The 16399-nt window shown below is 47.3% G+C and overlaps 1 protein-coding gene across 7 annotated transcripts in view; it reads right to left on the minus strand.

Moving 5' to 3' along the window:
• TNIK (TRAF2 and NCK interacting kinase) overlaps positions 1–16399 on the minus strand; it is a 161807-nt gene that overhangs the window by 35925 nt on the left and 109483 nt on the right. For 4 of the 7 annotated variants that reach the window (XM_030495360.1, XM_030495367.1, XM_030495362.1 and 1 more), the window contains exons 10-15: positions 14076–14251; positions 12403–12469; positions 11356–11560; positions 2519–2629; positions 1965–2051; positions 570–770 (exon numbers count right to left, since the gene is read on the minus strand). In XM_030495360.1, coding sequence (XP_030351220.1) covers positions 570–770; positions 1965–2051; positions 2519–2629; positions 11356–11560; positions 12403–12469; positions 14076–14251 — 847 coding nt within the window. The remainder of the gene's footprint in view (positions 1–569; positions 771–1964; positions 2052–2518; positions 2630–11355; positions 11561–12402; positions 12470–14075; positions 14252–16399) is intronic. The other 3 variants (XM_030495366.1, XM_030495365.1, XM_030495363.1) reach the window with 1 other exon arrangement.

Below are 16399 nucleotides of genomic sequence, written 5' to 3' on the forward strand. Positions count from 1 at the left end.
ATTAATATTCAAGATCTCGCAATTGTTACAACAATTACCTCTTTTTGCTGGAGAGAAAAAGAAAACTGTCGATGTGGCTTGCCTTCCTGAAAATCACGCAAGCAGAGCAACCCCAAAAGATACAGCCCTGAGCACGGGAGAAAAAGCTGTCTTACCCCTGTTTGCCTATGGGGAATTGAATTAGTGCTCAGCAAGGAACCTTGCTACAACCACCCTCTGCATTCACCCCTGAGCCCCAGTAGGCTTGTGGACATGCCAGGTAGGAGCACCAGGAGCTCCTGGCATGTCCACATATCCCCAGCTACGGCTGAACCCCTCCACGGGGGATCCAGCCTCCTCCTTGCACGCCCTCATGGAAAAGCCTCCTTCCTTCACTCTCTTTGCTTGTACAAAGGTACACATAGATGCACACACACTGCATTGAACTGGGAGTGCTTCCAGCACAGCTAATGGCATCTGCTGGAGGCTGGCCCAGCAAAGTGCAATCTGCTGTATGTATTTCGGACCAAACTGTGTGCCCAGCCCTGTGGATGCAGGCAAGCACCATCTTGCTCCTCGCTCTTGCCTACCTCCTTGGCCCACGCTGGCTTCTCGCTGGCATTTATCCCTTCTTTATAATGGTAGAGAGGTTTCTTCTCTGCTGGCCTCTGGTCCTGCCGCTGCTGCTGCTGCTGCTGCTGCAGAGAGACCAGGTAGTCCCGCTCCTGCTGGAGCTGCCTCTGCAGCCTCTCCGCTTGCCGCTGCTCCTCCAGCTGCTTGCGCTTATACTCCTACTCAGAAGAAAACACAGTGAAATGGATGCCTGGCCAGCCTGTAAACACAGGGCTGCAAACTACAGCTTTATCTGTCTGGGGTGGAAAATAGGGCCTGAGTATCTGAAAGGCTGTTTTCTGGCAAAGCTCACTGATCTGAAAGACTTTGGAGACTGAGCTGTAGAGCATCCCCGAGGAGAGGCAGCTGGGAGGACACAGCCAACAAATTCAGAGTTGTGACCCCCAAATCGACAGTCTGCAGCCAGTGAACTGCCCTGTCTGCTGGGAGCTGGGGGTGCTAGCACTGCCTCAGCAGGGAAGCCCTGTGAGACCCCTGAAGGCTGACATCTGCTTAGGAGTTGCCATTGACTTTGCCCTGATTTTTCTGGATGGGAAGAATAAAGGATCAACCCGATAAGGTGCCAAACATCACCAGGTCAGACAAAGCCCAAGTGAAGTCAACTCCTCTGTAGGGCCAATTTATTCTTCGTGGGAAGGGCTGCACAGCACAGCTAACTGTGTCATCTTTCTGAATCCCTATGGTTCTATGAGGTTTAAGGAGTAAATCATTTTGAAAGAGCCTTTTTAAAAGGCAAGGGCTTGTCTGAGGGGTTTTTGTTTTCCCTCAATAAAATTAATAGCAAGATCAAAAAGAATAATCTCTGCAGATTAAAAGAAAATGCAGTGAGAATAACAGCTACCAGCATCAAAAGGATAACTCAAAACCAAATTAAATAAAAAAAGAGGACATCTAGAACACAAACGGCACAAGAGGGAATATACAGCGTTCCTGCAAGGAAATTAAAACAAAAGCCTCCACTTGGAATATGAAAACCCACATGGCAGGGTGAGTTCGCTGGGTGCAGGCATGCGACAGCTCAACCACGCTCTAACATGCTGCAAACAGCCTTCAAAACTACATAGCAACTAACAGGGCTGCTCCTCTCATGAAGGCACAAGCACGCTGATGCCAAGGAAGGATGCAACAAGAGCGCTGTACACTGCAAGGGGACCCAGCCGAAGCAGTGGTGGGGTTACTGAGGCATGCTCGCAGCCACGGAGTGGGACAGGAGGCTCCGGGTCTGGCGGTGACAGTGGCATCCCCCACGTCTCGGCATGGCAGGGGGCACTTGGGTGGCTTGGGTGCACATAGGCTCATGCAGATATGACATGGGCAGAAAGCAGCAAGCGTGGCCGCGGCCTCCTATTTACCAGAAGTAGTGCTTGCTCCTGCAACAACTGCTGCTGCAGGATCTCTAACTGTCTCTGCTCCTCCTCTAACTGTCGCCTGATGTACTCCTGGAGGCATGTGTAGCAAGGATCAAAGGAAAAAGAGAGAGAAGGTAAAAGAGACAGTATTTCCCAAGAGGAAGGAAAATGAGGTGGGCACCTGCATCCACCCCGCCTGAGAGCCAGCACTCTCTGTCCCTGCCCAAAGAGTCCAGGGTGTCCATCACCCTACAAGGGACCTCTGAGGGTAAACAGTGAAAACCACTGGGAAATGGCAAGCATTAACTGGGAACACCATAAAACTCCACCCCGCAAACAAGCGAGTGGGAAGAACTTGCATCAAGTGTCTCCACACCTGCAGGCCTGCAAGTGGACCTGCACAGAAATATGTGACAGCAGTGAAAAGCAACACACACAGTGTCAACAATTAAGCAATTTGCTCTCAAGTAGCAAAAATTATAAGTGTTTACAAGAAAAACCCTGATTAGAGGAAGAGATCCGTGCTGAAGACTATCGCCTCGCCCCCACTGCGTTACCTGCTCGTGCTCCGCACGCCGCCGCTCCTCCTCCCGCCGCATCTGCTCCTCATAGTGCCGCCGCTGCTCCCGCTCCTGCTGCTTCCGCAGCTCCTTCTCCCGCCTCTGCTGCTGTGGGGGCAGAAGGCAGAGGTCAGCACCCCCGCTCCGCTTCCAGGGAGTTTCACAGAGTTTTCAGGGAGCCACCTTGTCCAGCGATCCACAACACTCCTGCTCACCCGATGAGGTGCCTTGCTAGCAGGCAGGTCTGTTTGGGGCAGTAGAGGCACTTGCGGATCCTACCCCATCCTCATGCACTCTGGCGCCTGGCACCAGCTATGGAGAATCCACAACATCCTCCCGGGCAGCACCAGACCATGCATACAACCCCATATCTTCTTCCACCTGGAGATGAAGCTATGCGGGCAGTGTGTGGTCCCCACTTGCCCGCATGCCTGACTAGTGGGCTCATCAGCTCTCAGACACCAAGGAGGTGGACAAACCCATCGCTTATGGGAAACTCGTATTTCAGCCCCAGACCCATGAGGGAGGGTGCTGGGGGAGCTACTGCCTGCCAAGAGGGGAACACATCCCTCAGTGTTCGCCAAGACCAGAAGCTAAGACAGAAGACCCAAGATCCAAGGGTTTTTCCTTTCTGCAACAGAAAATTACTAGGAGCAGAGGGGCTTCCCTTGCCACTCCTGCCTCCTGGGTCACATCCCTGCTTGCTCTGTGCTGTAGCATCTTTGCTGACAGCAATCCAGAGCATTTTTTGGGGGGGATGATGACCTACAGCCTGCTGTGAGCCATCCAGAGCACCCTGGGCACACAGGTGACACCTACAGCCCCCACCCCCTCTGCTTTTAACCCAGTGTAACTCCTCCAGCTCCCCAAACCACCCTGCGCTCTGGTTCTGGGGAGCAGGGGCTCGCAGCAAACCGCTGCAATACCCTGCCATGAAGCAGAGGGGCTGCAGGCTGCTCCACACCGCAGCCGGCACATCAGCAGAGGGCACTCAAATGCCAGTATTGGCTACTGGGGATCTGCAGCCTGCCATAACTCCATCATGTGCTGGGTGCAGCAACACACTGCAGCGCTAACGGGGAGACAACCCGCTGAAGCATAAACCTGGTCCTTTTTCCTCCCTTTTTTTTTTGACTCCTTTTTTTCCCCCCGTTGCCGACATAGCGACTGAGCAGACTGCAGTGGGAAGGCAGGCACTGGAGGGCTTGGCAACGCCATGCATTCGCTAAATCACGTGGAGGGCTGGAGATGGCAGCTGACTACGGCAGCTCTGCCCAAGGAGCTGGCTGTGCTATCCAGAGACAAAGATGTATCTTTAAACTGCTGCTCTGCAGTAATCTGCACTGTATATTCAGGCAGATCTGAAATCTGTATCTCTCTATAGATAGATATCTATATAGATACCTATCCCTGTTATAGATATATATCTATAGATACTATATAGCTATTATAGCTGTTATATAGATCTATGTCTATTATAGCTATCTAATACAATAGATCAATCTCTACATAATAGGTGTCCAACAGATCTACTTTATCTGTATTATATATACTATATATATACTATATCTATTACAGAGACTATAATTCTATTCTATACCTATTCTATACTCTACATTCTATTCTGTATCTGTCTCTCTAGAGATAGCTATCAATAGATATCTTTATAGACTGATACCTATAAAAATAGATACATCTATAGATAGACGTATAGGTACTTTAACAAACATTTAAAGACACCCCCACATTTCATATAGGGAAGAGCCATTGCCTGTCTTGCTGCTGTCTCATCCTCAGGTAACATCCACAGCCACCCTGCCCAAGGACACTGATGATTTCCTCTAGCTTAACGCTCAAGCTGCAGCACAGCTTCACTGCCACCTATAGCCATATTTATCATTGCTGTTCCACTCGCCTCAGGGAAGGAAAATCGCATCAAACCTGAAATAACCTGCCAGCTCCAGACTCCGGCGTGTCCTACGCCAGGCGCAGTCACTCGCACTGCCCACGTAAGCTGGGTATGCATGTGTTACTCCACGCGTACGCCTGTCCTTGCTGAGCACAACGTGAATGTAGGGCTGTTCGTATGTTTTTGAACTCTACACTACAAATTGTAGAGGAGATGCCACCAGGACATGGTAACTCGGCAAAAGTAATTGGGATTTCTTGGCTTTGCCAGCACTCCCTTGACCTCCCTGGTGATAGTCACTGCTCCATGCACTCAGGGGCACAGGGCTTTTGACTAACAGGTTGAATACATGTTTCCCTGAGCTTCCAATCACAGCGTGTATTACACTGGTTTTGGGGTGGGTTTTAATGTTGGGGGTTTTTTAGTTAAAATAGCATGCTGCTGAATAAAGCACATAATGCCTGTGTAGGCTGGGCTTGGCTGGCAGGAGACAAGGCCCTGAATGTCACAGCTATTTCTTAAATAAAAATATTTCTTAAATAAAAATCACCTGATTGGTCTTTACTTCCAATCCTGCAGGTGAACAAAGCCAAACCTCTGCACGAAGGAGACAAAAGCATTTTTTCCAGAGAGGGAACAGTGTAATACCATCCTTCCAGCACAGCATGTGCCCAGTGGCCCTGGTGAGCTTGCCTCACTTCTGGCCTCTCTCTTGCATGGCAGCATCTAACCACCAGCCTCCTCTCCTCCATACCTAAAGGCCTATTTAATCCCAGGTGCTGGGATATGAGCCTCCCAGGCACAGGTTTATTCCAAAGCCAGGCCTGATGCTCTTCTGGATATTTGAAGGACCTCTGTGCCCTGTCACAGCTGGGCTCTTCAGGTTGAGGCTGTGAGTGGGATGCAGTATATACATTTATTGAGGCCAGGAGTACAGCACTTCCTTGCAGCTCAACTGTGTTTTTGTCAGGTCACACTATAAGCAAGTCGTTTGTCACAGTTGCATCATGAGCACCTTCAGCTGAGCACTGCACCGCCACCTCAGCAGAGCGGGGGCTGAATCGGCAGCGGTACAGCTGCCTCCCCCATAGGGACCCACTTCAGCAGCTGGCAAACATCTGAAGAGGACCTGGCACTGCAGTGGGCAAAGCCTCCAGCAGTGCCCCCATATCCCCTCTACCTCTGCTCACGCCAGTGCTGAGCAGTGCCGAGATGATGGGGACCCTGTTTAAAGCAGGGATTGAGCTCAGTGAGATGCAGCTGGAAACTGCACGTGAAAGTGCACATAGAAACAAAAAACAAGAAGGGGGGGGGGGGGGGAGGGGAAGATTCAAAGATCTCTCTTTATTTGCCTCTTTTTCTGCCTGTTTTTTTGCTCTCCCTCTCCCACTGCGAGTGCACACATCCCACGTTTCTCCAAGCCTGAAACTACTGTGTGTATTTACACTACCCAGATTTATTATTCATGCAAGGCAAGAGTGCCAGTTAATTAGGACTGCATTTATATAACTCTGCAGGTAAAGCCATATGTAGCTGCTTCTAAGCCAGAATGGGATCTTATTTGCACTGCACTAGAAATGACAGGTTTTAAATATTGATGAGGGAAAGAAGACACATGAAGGCAAAACCTCTGGTGAGAAGGCCCTTGGAGGCCTGGCATGAAACAAGGACTTCAAAGGAGCAAGCTCACTTTGCTAGATCAGACACATTCAAGACTACGAGTGACCAGAGAGCTGCAGCCACCCCCTGAACCCGGTGAACTCAGAGAGGCACTGACTCTTACAAGAGGAGGCTCATGGAAACCTTGGCTGCTGCTCCCAACCATGAGCATGAGCCAGTAAAGAACTGGAAGGGGAATTCCAAGTGACAAATGAAAACAAATATTCTAGGTAGCTGCATTGCTGTGACAGGCTCATTTATCTGAGCCACCAGGGAAAGAGTGACTGTGGCTGGAACATCATCTTTCCTGACACACCAAGCACTGGAGCACGGAGATGTGTTTCCCACTGGTAGATAAACTGGGTCAGAACTTCCCACCATAGCAAATGGGGATCTGATATGCTACGAACAAATCACAGGAGCTAATTTTAGCTAGGATCATCATGAAGGGATGCTCCATGCAGTAAAAGGCTCACGCTTCAGAAACTATGAGTTCTACATGCTTTCTAACCAAAGAAAAACTAGAGAGATGTAAGCTTAGCACTCACCTGTACTACAGGAGCTGCTGTAATGCAGTCCTTGGAAATGGGTGCAGGACCGCTACAGTGCTCCCATGTACTATATTACTGAGGAGGCTGTCATCTTCATGAAAATGTTCCTACAACCTATATGACAACTGCGTATGCAGAAGAAAATAATAACCACCACTTCAGCTAATGTAAGTTTATCTGTAATTTGCTGGATTTTATTTGATTTTATTTTTTTATATTGCTTTATAAGAGCTTCCAGTAAACAGTCTGCTGTTGGTTAACATATAAAGGAGCTGCAGCAATTTTTTATCCCCTGAACATCTGACTCTATAAGTGGACTGAATAAAACCTCACATGCTAACAGCAAGATGCTTAGATTTGCCTTGTACCCTCCCTGTAAAGATCTGACCTTCATTTTACACCTAGAAAGGAAAAAAATCCACAACATGGCAGAAAAATGAGGTTATATAAAGCCTTCCCTGACTACATCTGCTCACTGCTGCCAAGGGGTCTGCCAAGGTTGTCTCGCAGGATCCCTAACGCTTCTGACCAGGAGATGTGTTATTCCTATAGCTCAGGTGGAGTTCTGGTGGTTAAACTGGTGCAGCAAGGCTTATTTTCTGTGCCAGCAACAACTGGAGGGCTTATTAGGGGACTATATACGTATATATGTATATACGGACTATATATGTATGTCTAATATATGCATATATGGGGAAAAATTAAAATATATTCAAGCCTATTCACCCTTCTGCATTACAAAATTATTTTCCTTAGTGCTATTTGATTTAGTGATATTTAATTCTCTAATTTGGAAGGCTTTGGCAGTTAGTTCTGGCACACATTTTGAATTCACGAGACCAACTTTCTGCAGGAGGGGAAAAAAAGCTGCAGCTCTAGTCCATGAAGGTCCCGGTTTCAAAGCTAGCTTGGGGATTTTCACTTCCGCCGCAATTAAAGACAGCTGCAAATCTACATCTCTCTGACTGCCTGGAAGAAGATTCAGCCTTAAAGAAGGAAACTGGTCAACTGCAAGTGTCCGACAGATGCAAGGAGGCACGCTAAGGATGGCAGCAGCTCTTGCGGACAGCATGAAGTGCAGCAACAGACCACCAGAAGACTTCCTCACTTGACTGTTTTACATCTATGTTTGATGGTATTGCTGGAGCAACATTACCAGATGCTGGATATGCCTAGAAAGGCCCTAAAATGAGAGATACTTTGTGAGAGTTTCAGAAATATTAAGATGACAGAAAAATTAGGATTCATTCATTTTGAGCTCTACTAGGTGAAGAAAAGACATGGCAGGAGCTCTATCCTTGGCAGTATTTAAAGACAAGATTGGAAAACAACAGAAAAACATCTACTGAAGGTCTGCACTGACAGGAATGGACCAATTGCTCCACTAACAGGCCTTTCTCCAGCTCTTTTACTGTGCATCTCCAGTACAAACTAACTCCAGGCATTTTTGAGCTTGCCATCTGCCTAAGTCAATCCTTTTGGTGCTGCTCTCAGGTCCAGCCAGTGCACTCACTCAGCCTGGCCACCTTCACAGCATCTTATTATAACGAGTCAGAGCTCTTTCTATAAGCACAGTAATATGCCTGGCAGTATTGAACAGGCTGACTTAGAAGCCCCAAAAGCCACCAGCTCCAAGTGTTTATTTATCCTGGATGCTCTATTGGGTTTTAAAGGTCAACTTTATTTTGAAAATAGACTAATTTGAGTCTTCAACTCATCTCTTCTCCCAGAAATCTGCTGGTACAGTGCTGCCTACTGGAGGCACACCCCATCTTAGTCAGACCATAAAGTACCATGGAAGGAACCTTGTTCTATTAGCCAAAATAAATCCAGAGCCAAGAGTCAACAACTGAAGTCAGTGAAAAGCTAGCACAAGAAAAAGCAGAGGCCAAAAGGCAACAGTCTGGCTGCTGCTGAAGCCTTTGGGTGCTATTGTGATGGGTACGAGAGCTTGAGCAGTGCTGCTCTCTGGAGCAAAACTGCAGTGACATAGATGAGCTGTGCTGGGTGCCTCCAGGCAGTGACATCAAACTTGGCACATCTGTGAAGGTCGCTGTTCAGTACCCCTGTCTGGCTTTCACATGCTCCCTGCACCAAATATCTAGGAAGAGCAAAGACCAAACTATACCCACCACTGGCTGGCTGTGTTAGAAATAGCGGGGCAGCCTGGGGGTACAACCCCCTTCCTGTGTCCCCAGGCAGAGGCAGCATCCCTCCCCAGGGCGGACACTAGGACTCAGTGTCCTGATGCTCAAAGCTGCTTGTGCAGCTCCTCCAGCCTACTCCCTGCAGCAGCGATGAAACTCTGTTTGCTAATCTCCGCCTCTCCTAGTTTTCTGGTTTTCCTACAGCAGCCCACGGCAGATACATGACACCCTGCAGCTGGCAAAGCCACAGCTGGCTGCGCTGGGAAACATCCATCCTAACCTCTGCCACAACCCACCACGTTTGCAATAGAAGGTCTGTACCTCTTCAAGGTCTCCTGTTTTAATCCTCACCATAGCAACTTGGCAGTTTCTTGCTCGCCATGTAAATGGTGTCTAATAGAGAGGAGAGCTCATTTTACTCCATAGCTGGAGATGCAGGTGAAGCTACACCCAGCTAAATGGACGCAAGAATATGGGTACCTCAGAAGATGCTGGGGCCATTGCAGCCACCAGTACACGGCTGCCCCCTCTGTCCTAAGCCTGGCTGAGCCCACAGGGATGATCACACTGGTGGCCCACGCTGGGGCAGGCAGAGAATGCCCCTCAGTTACAGTCCCGCTGTCTTTTCCCACTTCTCCAAGAAAGGCAGGAGTATGAAAACGCCTCTTTGCCAGCTTTACTGCAGAGGTATCTCCTTTTTAACTTAGGACTGAAAATGGTAAGGCAGCTGGGAAGAAGGCAATGGATGAAGAGCCATGAGGGGCTGTTAGAGCCGCTAGAAATAGAGACATTGATTTTAAATCCTGGCTATAGTGGCATTAGCTTTTAATGACATGGGGGAAAGAAGAGGGAAAAGGGGCAGAGCCCAGGGGAACTGCGCACAGCCTGGTCCCGCAAAGCGGTGCCTCTGTAGCTCAGGGCACAGCTCAGCAGCTTAGCAAAGAGATTAGTCCTCCATTCAAAACCTGCCTGAGAAGCAGCAAAGAGAGAGAACAATTTTCTTCATGTGAAGAGAACATATTAATTCAGCAGCAAGCATTGTATTCGTTACAGAATTGCAGCTAATCTGGTGTCTGCTTTTATTCTGCTGTTGTTCTGATACTGTACCGCTTGCAGCAAGCAGACTGGGACAAAGGCAGAGACATGCTTCCTTACCACAGTCCTCAGATAAAACATCTATTGGAGCAGAGGATCTTGGGTATGTCTCTGTGCAGATCCTGTCCTCTCTCAAAGCAGCTCACCACCTTTGGGAAGGGTGCAGGATGCAAACAAAGCCTGACCTACAATGTACTGAACATGCGATGCTCTGTGCTTTGATATGACAGACCTACATGTTTACCAGACTGAAAAAATGTCTTTCCTGGGATCTTCCTGTGCTGTTTTTCACCCTGGAGGGGCTCAGAGGACCACCTCGAAGAGGGGCCACACCATTACCATCATCATCACCATCAGCTGCCTGAAATTCCTTCCTGTGTGTGCTCCTGGCCTGGGGGCATTACCCAGTACAGAGAGTCAGGTTAAACATAACAGATACTCTGACTCGTGCAAATAAAGGGAGTGGCTGCTCTAATCGTCCATTTGCTGCAAGTCCTTTTTTCAGACACACTGGTGACCTCTGTGGAAAGCTAATTTAATTACCATTAACATATGAACCCTTCAATCAGACACCTGGGATGAGTTCAGTGCGAGGCAATGGATGTCTTTATGTGAAACCCCATCAAAATCCCCAAAGCAGGGGAAAAGCTCCCTTCCTTTTTTTTTTTTTCTTTTGGTGGATTTCCACAATCCAAGAACCAGGAGCTAAACCAAAACCGAGTGCTTTCTACAGAGTACGCAGCCAGGCTGAGCAGCTCAGGGACACTCAAAGTCACCCGATCAAATCCTGCAGCTGGATTTTAAATGGGGTGGATAATTTTCTGACCGATCACATTTGTAGCTGGTATGTTAAGACAAGGGTAATGAAATCTTATCCTTCCGGGCACATATGGATCATTGCACAAGTCGGGTAGGCATCTGCCCCTCCCCTGCAAGCGAAATTGGAATTGGCAGGGACTGGAAGGACTGAAGTTGAAATTAGGGATTAAAGGGGACACAAGTGGCACGTGGATGTGGTGAAAGGGCACTTTTCAGCTTCTTCTCAGCTGTAACAGTCCACAGCAACAAATAATAATAACGAACTTGACAGATGCCTGGACCAGTAAGAGTTTTGCCCACTTCAACTGAATATAGCTGTCACCCCAATAACGAGCTAACTCTGCTCAGTAGTTCCAGGGATCCCTTGAAGTTTGGTATTTCAAGGGTTTATTTATAGCAAACCATCTCTATTACCTTTGCAAGAGTTGGCAACACTTCCTTTGGTGAGGAGTGGCTGGAGGTGGGTATGCAAAGGAGATGAGCAGGGGGGTGTGACCAGTCTAACAAAACATTTGGGGTTATGGGCTAGCAAGGTTAGGACATGGTCGTCTTAAACCAGGCTGAGAACAGTCACGTGGGACATGCTACCAGAAATCACGCTGTTCCACCTGAAAACATCCTTTGCCAGCCCATTGCTTGGCTCTGGCCAGTTACCTCCTCCAGCCTTCGCCTCTGCTCCTTCTGCTCCTCGATCCGCTTCTGCCGCTCGGCCAGCAACTGCCGCTTGTGCTCCTCATTCTCCCGCTGCTGCTGCTCCAGCTGCTGCCGGCGCAGCGCCTCTGACCGCTCCTTGTTCGCCAGCTGCAGCCTCAAGAAATCCCGTCTCAGTGTCGACTCCCCAGGCAGGTTTAGGATGGAGCTACATAGGAGGGAAGCATCAGAGAAGAACCTTTTCCTGCATCCTTAAATCTCTTGCTAGGGGGAGTTCTGCACGATTTTCCAGTGCAGCCCCTCTCCCCTTCGTCCCAACAGCATCCGAATGCCTGACAGAGCTTGGGCAGCAGTGAATGGAGGGATGGGGGGACCACACATGTTGGGGCAGAGCAGCAGACAGCGCTGTGCTCATGGCTCACCAACAATTTATTTGCTAAAGGCTTCTTTTACATTAAGTTTCTAACCAAAGCTGCTTCTGCTGCAGTGGCACACACTATATTTAGCCGTTCACAAAGCACATTTAGCATGAATCATTGCCAGCTATTAAAATATTACATTATCTCAGTGCAATAATGGAATAACTTGATAGTAATTACAATGGCTCTGAAAATTGTCACCCAAGAAAGTTCCAGCCCTACCGCGCTTGCAGTAGCTCTACAGAGGTTTCATGGTGAAAAGTTATGTTGAAATAGGGAGTTACAGTTGGATGCAAGGAACTCGTTTTAAAGAGTCTTCTTTAATTTCAACTCACATTTTTTCCACATCTAAATACCCACATTCCCATGGCAGCACCACATGCTGCTGCAGATCCCACATGTGATGGGGTACCCGGGTCTTCTTCCCCAGCTTTTGGATAGGGTGACCTAGAGCACCAGTTTATACCCACACACCATCCAGCAGAGGGAATATACTCTGTTCTGCCAGGAAACAGGACTTAGTGTTCAAACTGTCCTTTCTCCATTTCTAGTTCACGTCAGCCTGTAATCCAATCTGATTTTATACAGAGTTAGAGACACGTAAGGGCAGAAATGAAATACTGATTCTTACCTGGGCTCTCCAGAGTCATTTTCCTCCTCCTCCTCCTCACTTCCACTGTACTCGTACTCTGTCTCATCTAGGAACAGAATTGCTCATCAGTGCCCTTTGCTGGACTTACTTGTTTTTTCCAGTGGTTGAAAACCCCAGAGCTCTGAAGGCAGAACAGACAACTCTTCTTCTCACATGACAAAAAATAGGCAGGATTATTTCTCATCATCTTTTGTTTTTACAGAGGGCTGCAAGGCCAGGGAAGCACAGGCAGTTTTCCTCGGTGCTGGCACCTCGAATGCCTGCGCTGGCTGGGAAGAGGGCTGCAATCTTGGCCAGAGCGCCGCAGGCAGCACCAGCACAGTGGGCAACGGCCCCAACAACCACAGGTGCTCAGCGTAAAGACAGGGGTGTCCATAAAATAAGAATTTATCTCCATATGACAGTGAGTGACCCCATTCTTCAGGAGGGTTCTTCAAACAGAGGAGCACCACAAGCTATTGAAGCCACAGGCACTGGAAAGTGCAATTTAACTATGGCTCTGAAGGCACCAACTCCTCTCTCCCTAAACATATGCTCTTCCTATGCAAATCCATGTATTTTCCAGGCAATGAAGACTTCTATGTAAAAGCTCAACTGCAATGTTGTGCTACATACTGTGATTTCTATTGGGATACCATCTTTACCAGATGAAGAGAATTACAGTAAAACAAAGGCTTGAATTTACCCAATTACTCTCCATCTCTAGGGTCCAATCTCCATTTGCCAGACTAAACACATTTAATACTTCACTGGGATCCCGTTTTATTGTTTTGATTGTAGTGAAATCTATTACAAGGGGCTGGAAGGTATGCATGAAAAATTAATACCACTACCAATAAGAAGAAAAATAGTGACATTAATTTGCTGGATTCTACATATGAGCTTTCAAATTAAAACTCAGTTCACAAGCAGCTGAATACTTCAATGCGTTTCTTTGGCTAGCTGATCTTTGTTTCAGAAGACTTTGATAGGGCCTGGAGAGTTCACCGGAAACATTCGGTTTAATAGGTTATTCCTAGTCAATGGAATTGCTTTGGGGCAAGGGTCTTATCTAGATGTTCATTTGCACAACTCCGCTCATTGCTGGCGCAGCGTGAATGTCACATAGATCAACAGACTTGGCATGAAAGCAGTTTCTCCCTCCCGTATATATGCAGACGTAAATTTTACATGCACATTTTAATGAATCAAAGCTTAAATGTTCCATGTGCAAATTACCATCTGGACAAAAAAGACACCATTTTCATCAGAGGAAAAAAAAAATATTTAAAAACACTGATTAGTTCTAATGAGTCACCTGTAGGCTTTGTATGAACACTGACTGGTTTTGTTATGGATATTTTCAATGACTGAGAGGAATCAAATCAAACAAAATAATCTGACCTCAAAGCCATCAGAAGCATGGTCACACAGAAGGACCGCTCCTATTTAACTCAACCAGTTTGCAAATAAACTTAGCCATCTGCATCTAAGGGAAACTGGTACTGAGACCATGAGCAACCCAGACCTCTTCGCCTGCCGCCTTCTACCCAACTGCTTCACCCGCATGGATATGCTCTGGTCTATGCTAGGGATCTCCAAGCACATGGTAGAGGTCAAGTATTGCCCAGAGTGCTGCTTCTCCACTAACCCTTTCTCCCTTCTCCACTAACCTTTCTCGCCTCGCTTCTTCTTAGTTCTGTCAATGTGGTCCTTGAGCTGGATGCGGACCTGCCTTTCATTGGGCTGGTCTCGGATGAAGGGGTGCTTCATCAGCTGCTCTGTGGTTGGTCTCTGGCTGTGGTTCTTCACTAGGCAGCTCTCAATGAAGGATTGAAACTTTTTAGACCTGGCCAAGTACAGAAAAGGAAGGTACAGAAAAAATAAGTACATATATTGATTCTTGTATTAGAAAGTGAGAAACCCGCAGGTATTTGAGAAGAATGGCTGCTACACAGTTCTTGCTCAGATACAGCCTTCCAAAAGGATTCCCATGACCTCTCTTGATGCTTAGCACTGTCTCAAAGCTGCACCATCACATGTGCCCTCTTTCGCTTCATCCTCTCCTACTCTTCCCATGTATGCTCCTGTTCTTGCCTTCCTGGTGCAGTCAGGAGAACCCACCATTCTGCTGAGTCTGGAGAAGTTAGGAACCGTCAGTATGACCAGTGAATTACCAAAGCCAGATGTCGTCAAGGGCGACCAAGAAAATGCAAGGGAGCATTCCTCCTCCCTTCCCTCTGATCTGTGAAACTGCAGGTAGAAACGAGACGCGACATATAAAGATATAAATGCAATTCCTTAATGGATTGTTTCTCATATTTTAAGGCCCCGGGTGGTGTTTCAAGGGATGTACCTTTCTGAAGCTGAGTGGGACAAGCTAGGTTGATTTTGCCTTTTTTTTATTGGTAGATTTAACCACCTAACATTACATGGCTTGTTAAAGCTCAGACAACCTCCGGGCAATGCTTACTGCCTGCAGCTCTTCCCTGCTCTCTCAGGGAGACTCAGCAGCTTTATTAACCCACCAGGTTCTGGGGGGCACCATGACCCGGTCTCCATGATCACGATGCAGACAAATGGACACACTCTTTGAGCAGCAAGGCTTGGGCAGTGGTGGGAACGTGGCTGTTGGTGATAAGATCCCAGTCTCACCTCACAGCCTGCCCTCCCACAAACAGTTACATTGTATCTCAGCTAAAACAATTTCAGCTACATCTTTAATAAACAGGTTTCTCTTAGTCTCAAGTGTTGCGTATCAAAAGTTTTCCTGGAACTAATCTCACCACATTATAAACCCAAGAGAACAGGGATTTACAAGGAAGAAAGATGTTGACAAGCCACTATATCTTATGTTGCTTTAGCAAATAGTGTAAATGAGTGTAAATTAACATCAGAAGCCAACAGATACTACAGAATTGCATTAGAAGTAAAACAGTAAGCTTTCAGAGATTTTACTTTCAAGCTGTCAGACTAAAAGTGATTTATCTTTTAAGTGCTAATCCATACAAATTGAGATGCAAAAATAAAATACACTACTGGATCCAATTAAATCCTCCCTCCAGCTTTATTAACGAGCAAATCTTCTTTCTGCACCTTGCCTCAAGAAACCCCATGCCTCGGTGAATCCAGAAGGGACACTCCATGTGACGCTCAAAAAAAGTATCTGCTTCTAAAATATGATTCTCCCCTATTGGTGTGAAACAGGAGGGACCCCAGTCCTGGATGTGTGGTCCTGAGCACCCACAAACACTGTTGAGGTAAAGTAACTAAAAAGTTATCCTCCAGTGACGGATTTGCCCATCTGTTCGGGATGGGGGTCCCAGTGCCCTAAGACACCTTTGTATTCTTCAGCTGGCTGAGCAGCTACGGACAGGCACCAGCTCAGGCCTCTGGTTTTCCTGCAATCTTTGTCTCCAAAAAAGCCAGCCTGTCCAGTAGCACAACTCAGCCCTCACTGGAGCAGAAGACAAGGGCTTCCTCCCTGGCTCTGATCCAAGAGGACACCATAACACGTCTCATCTCCTCCCCGGGCATAGATCAGCCCAGCTTCACGAAACACACGCTCCTCCAGCTCTCGAGGTTTGTAAAGCTTAAATCAATGTTTGCAAAGTCTTTGTGGATGCTTGGATCAGAAGCGCTATCACAGTGCAAATATCACCTCATTAACAAAGAGGGTTTGTAATCTCTTATAAGGCAGGGCTAGGGAGTGTTTATGGGAACGACATCACTGAAGCTCAAGTTCATTTTTACTTGCTAAGTGCAGGAAGAAGAAAATAAAGCTTCATTGCTGGCTGGCTTTAATTGGGAAAGAAAATTATACTGAAGACTTTAATTTCATTAAAGTACACCGCTTGGTATACTTTTATGTGTTGCCATGCACAAAAGCAAGGACAAATTCCAGGTTCGAGTTGAACCTTTCTTCATTTTGCTCTTCTTTTGTGATCTGTGCTTGTGAAAAACAGCCCACTGACTGCCAGAGAGCCACTATGAAAGC

This window comes from Strigops habroptila, chromosome 8 (assembly GCF_004027225.2).
Source record: "Strigops habroptila isolate Jane chromosome 8, bStrHab1.2.pri, whole genome shotgun sequence".
NCBI lineage: Eukaryota > Metazoa > Chordata > Aves > Psittaciformes > Psittacidae > Strigops > Strigops habroptila.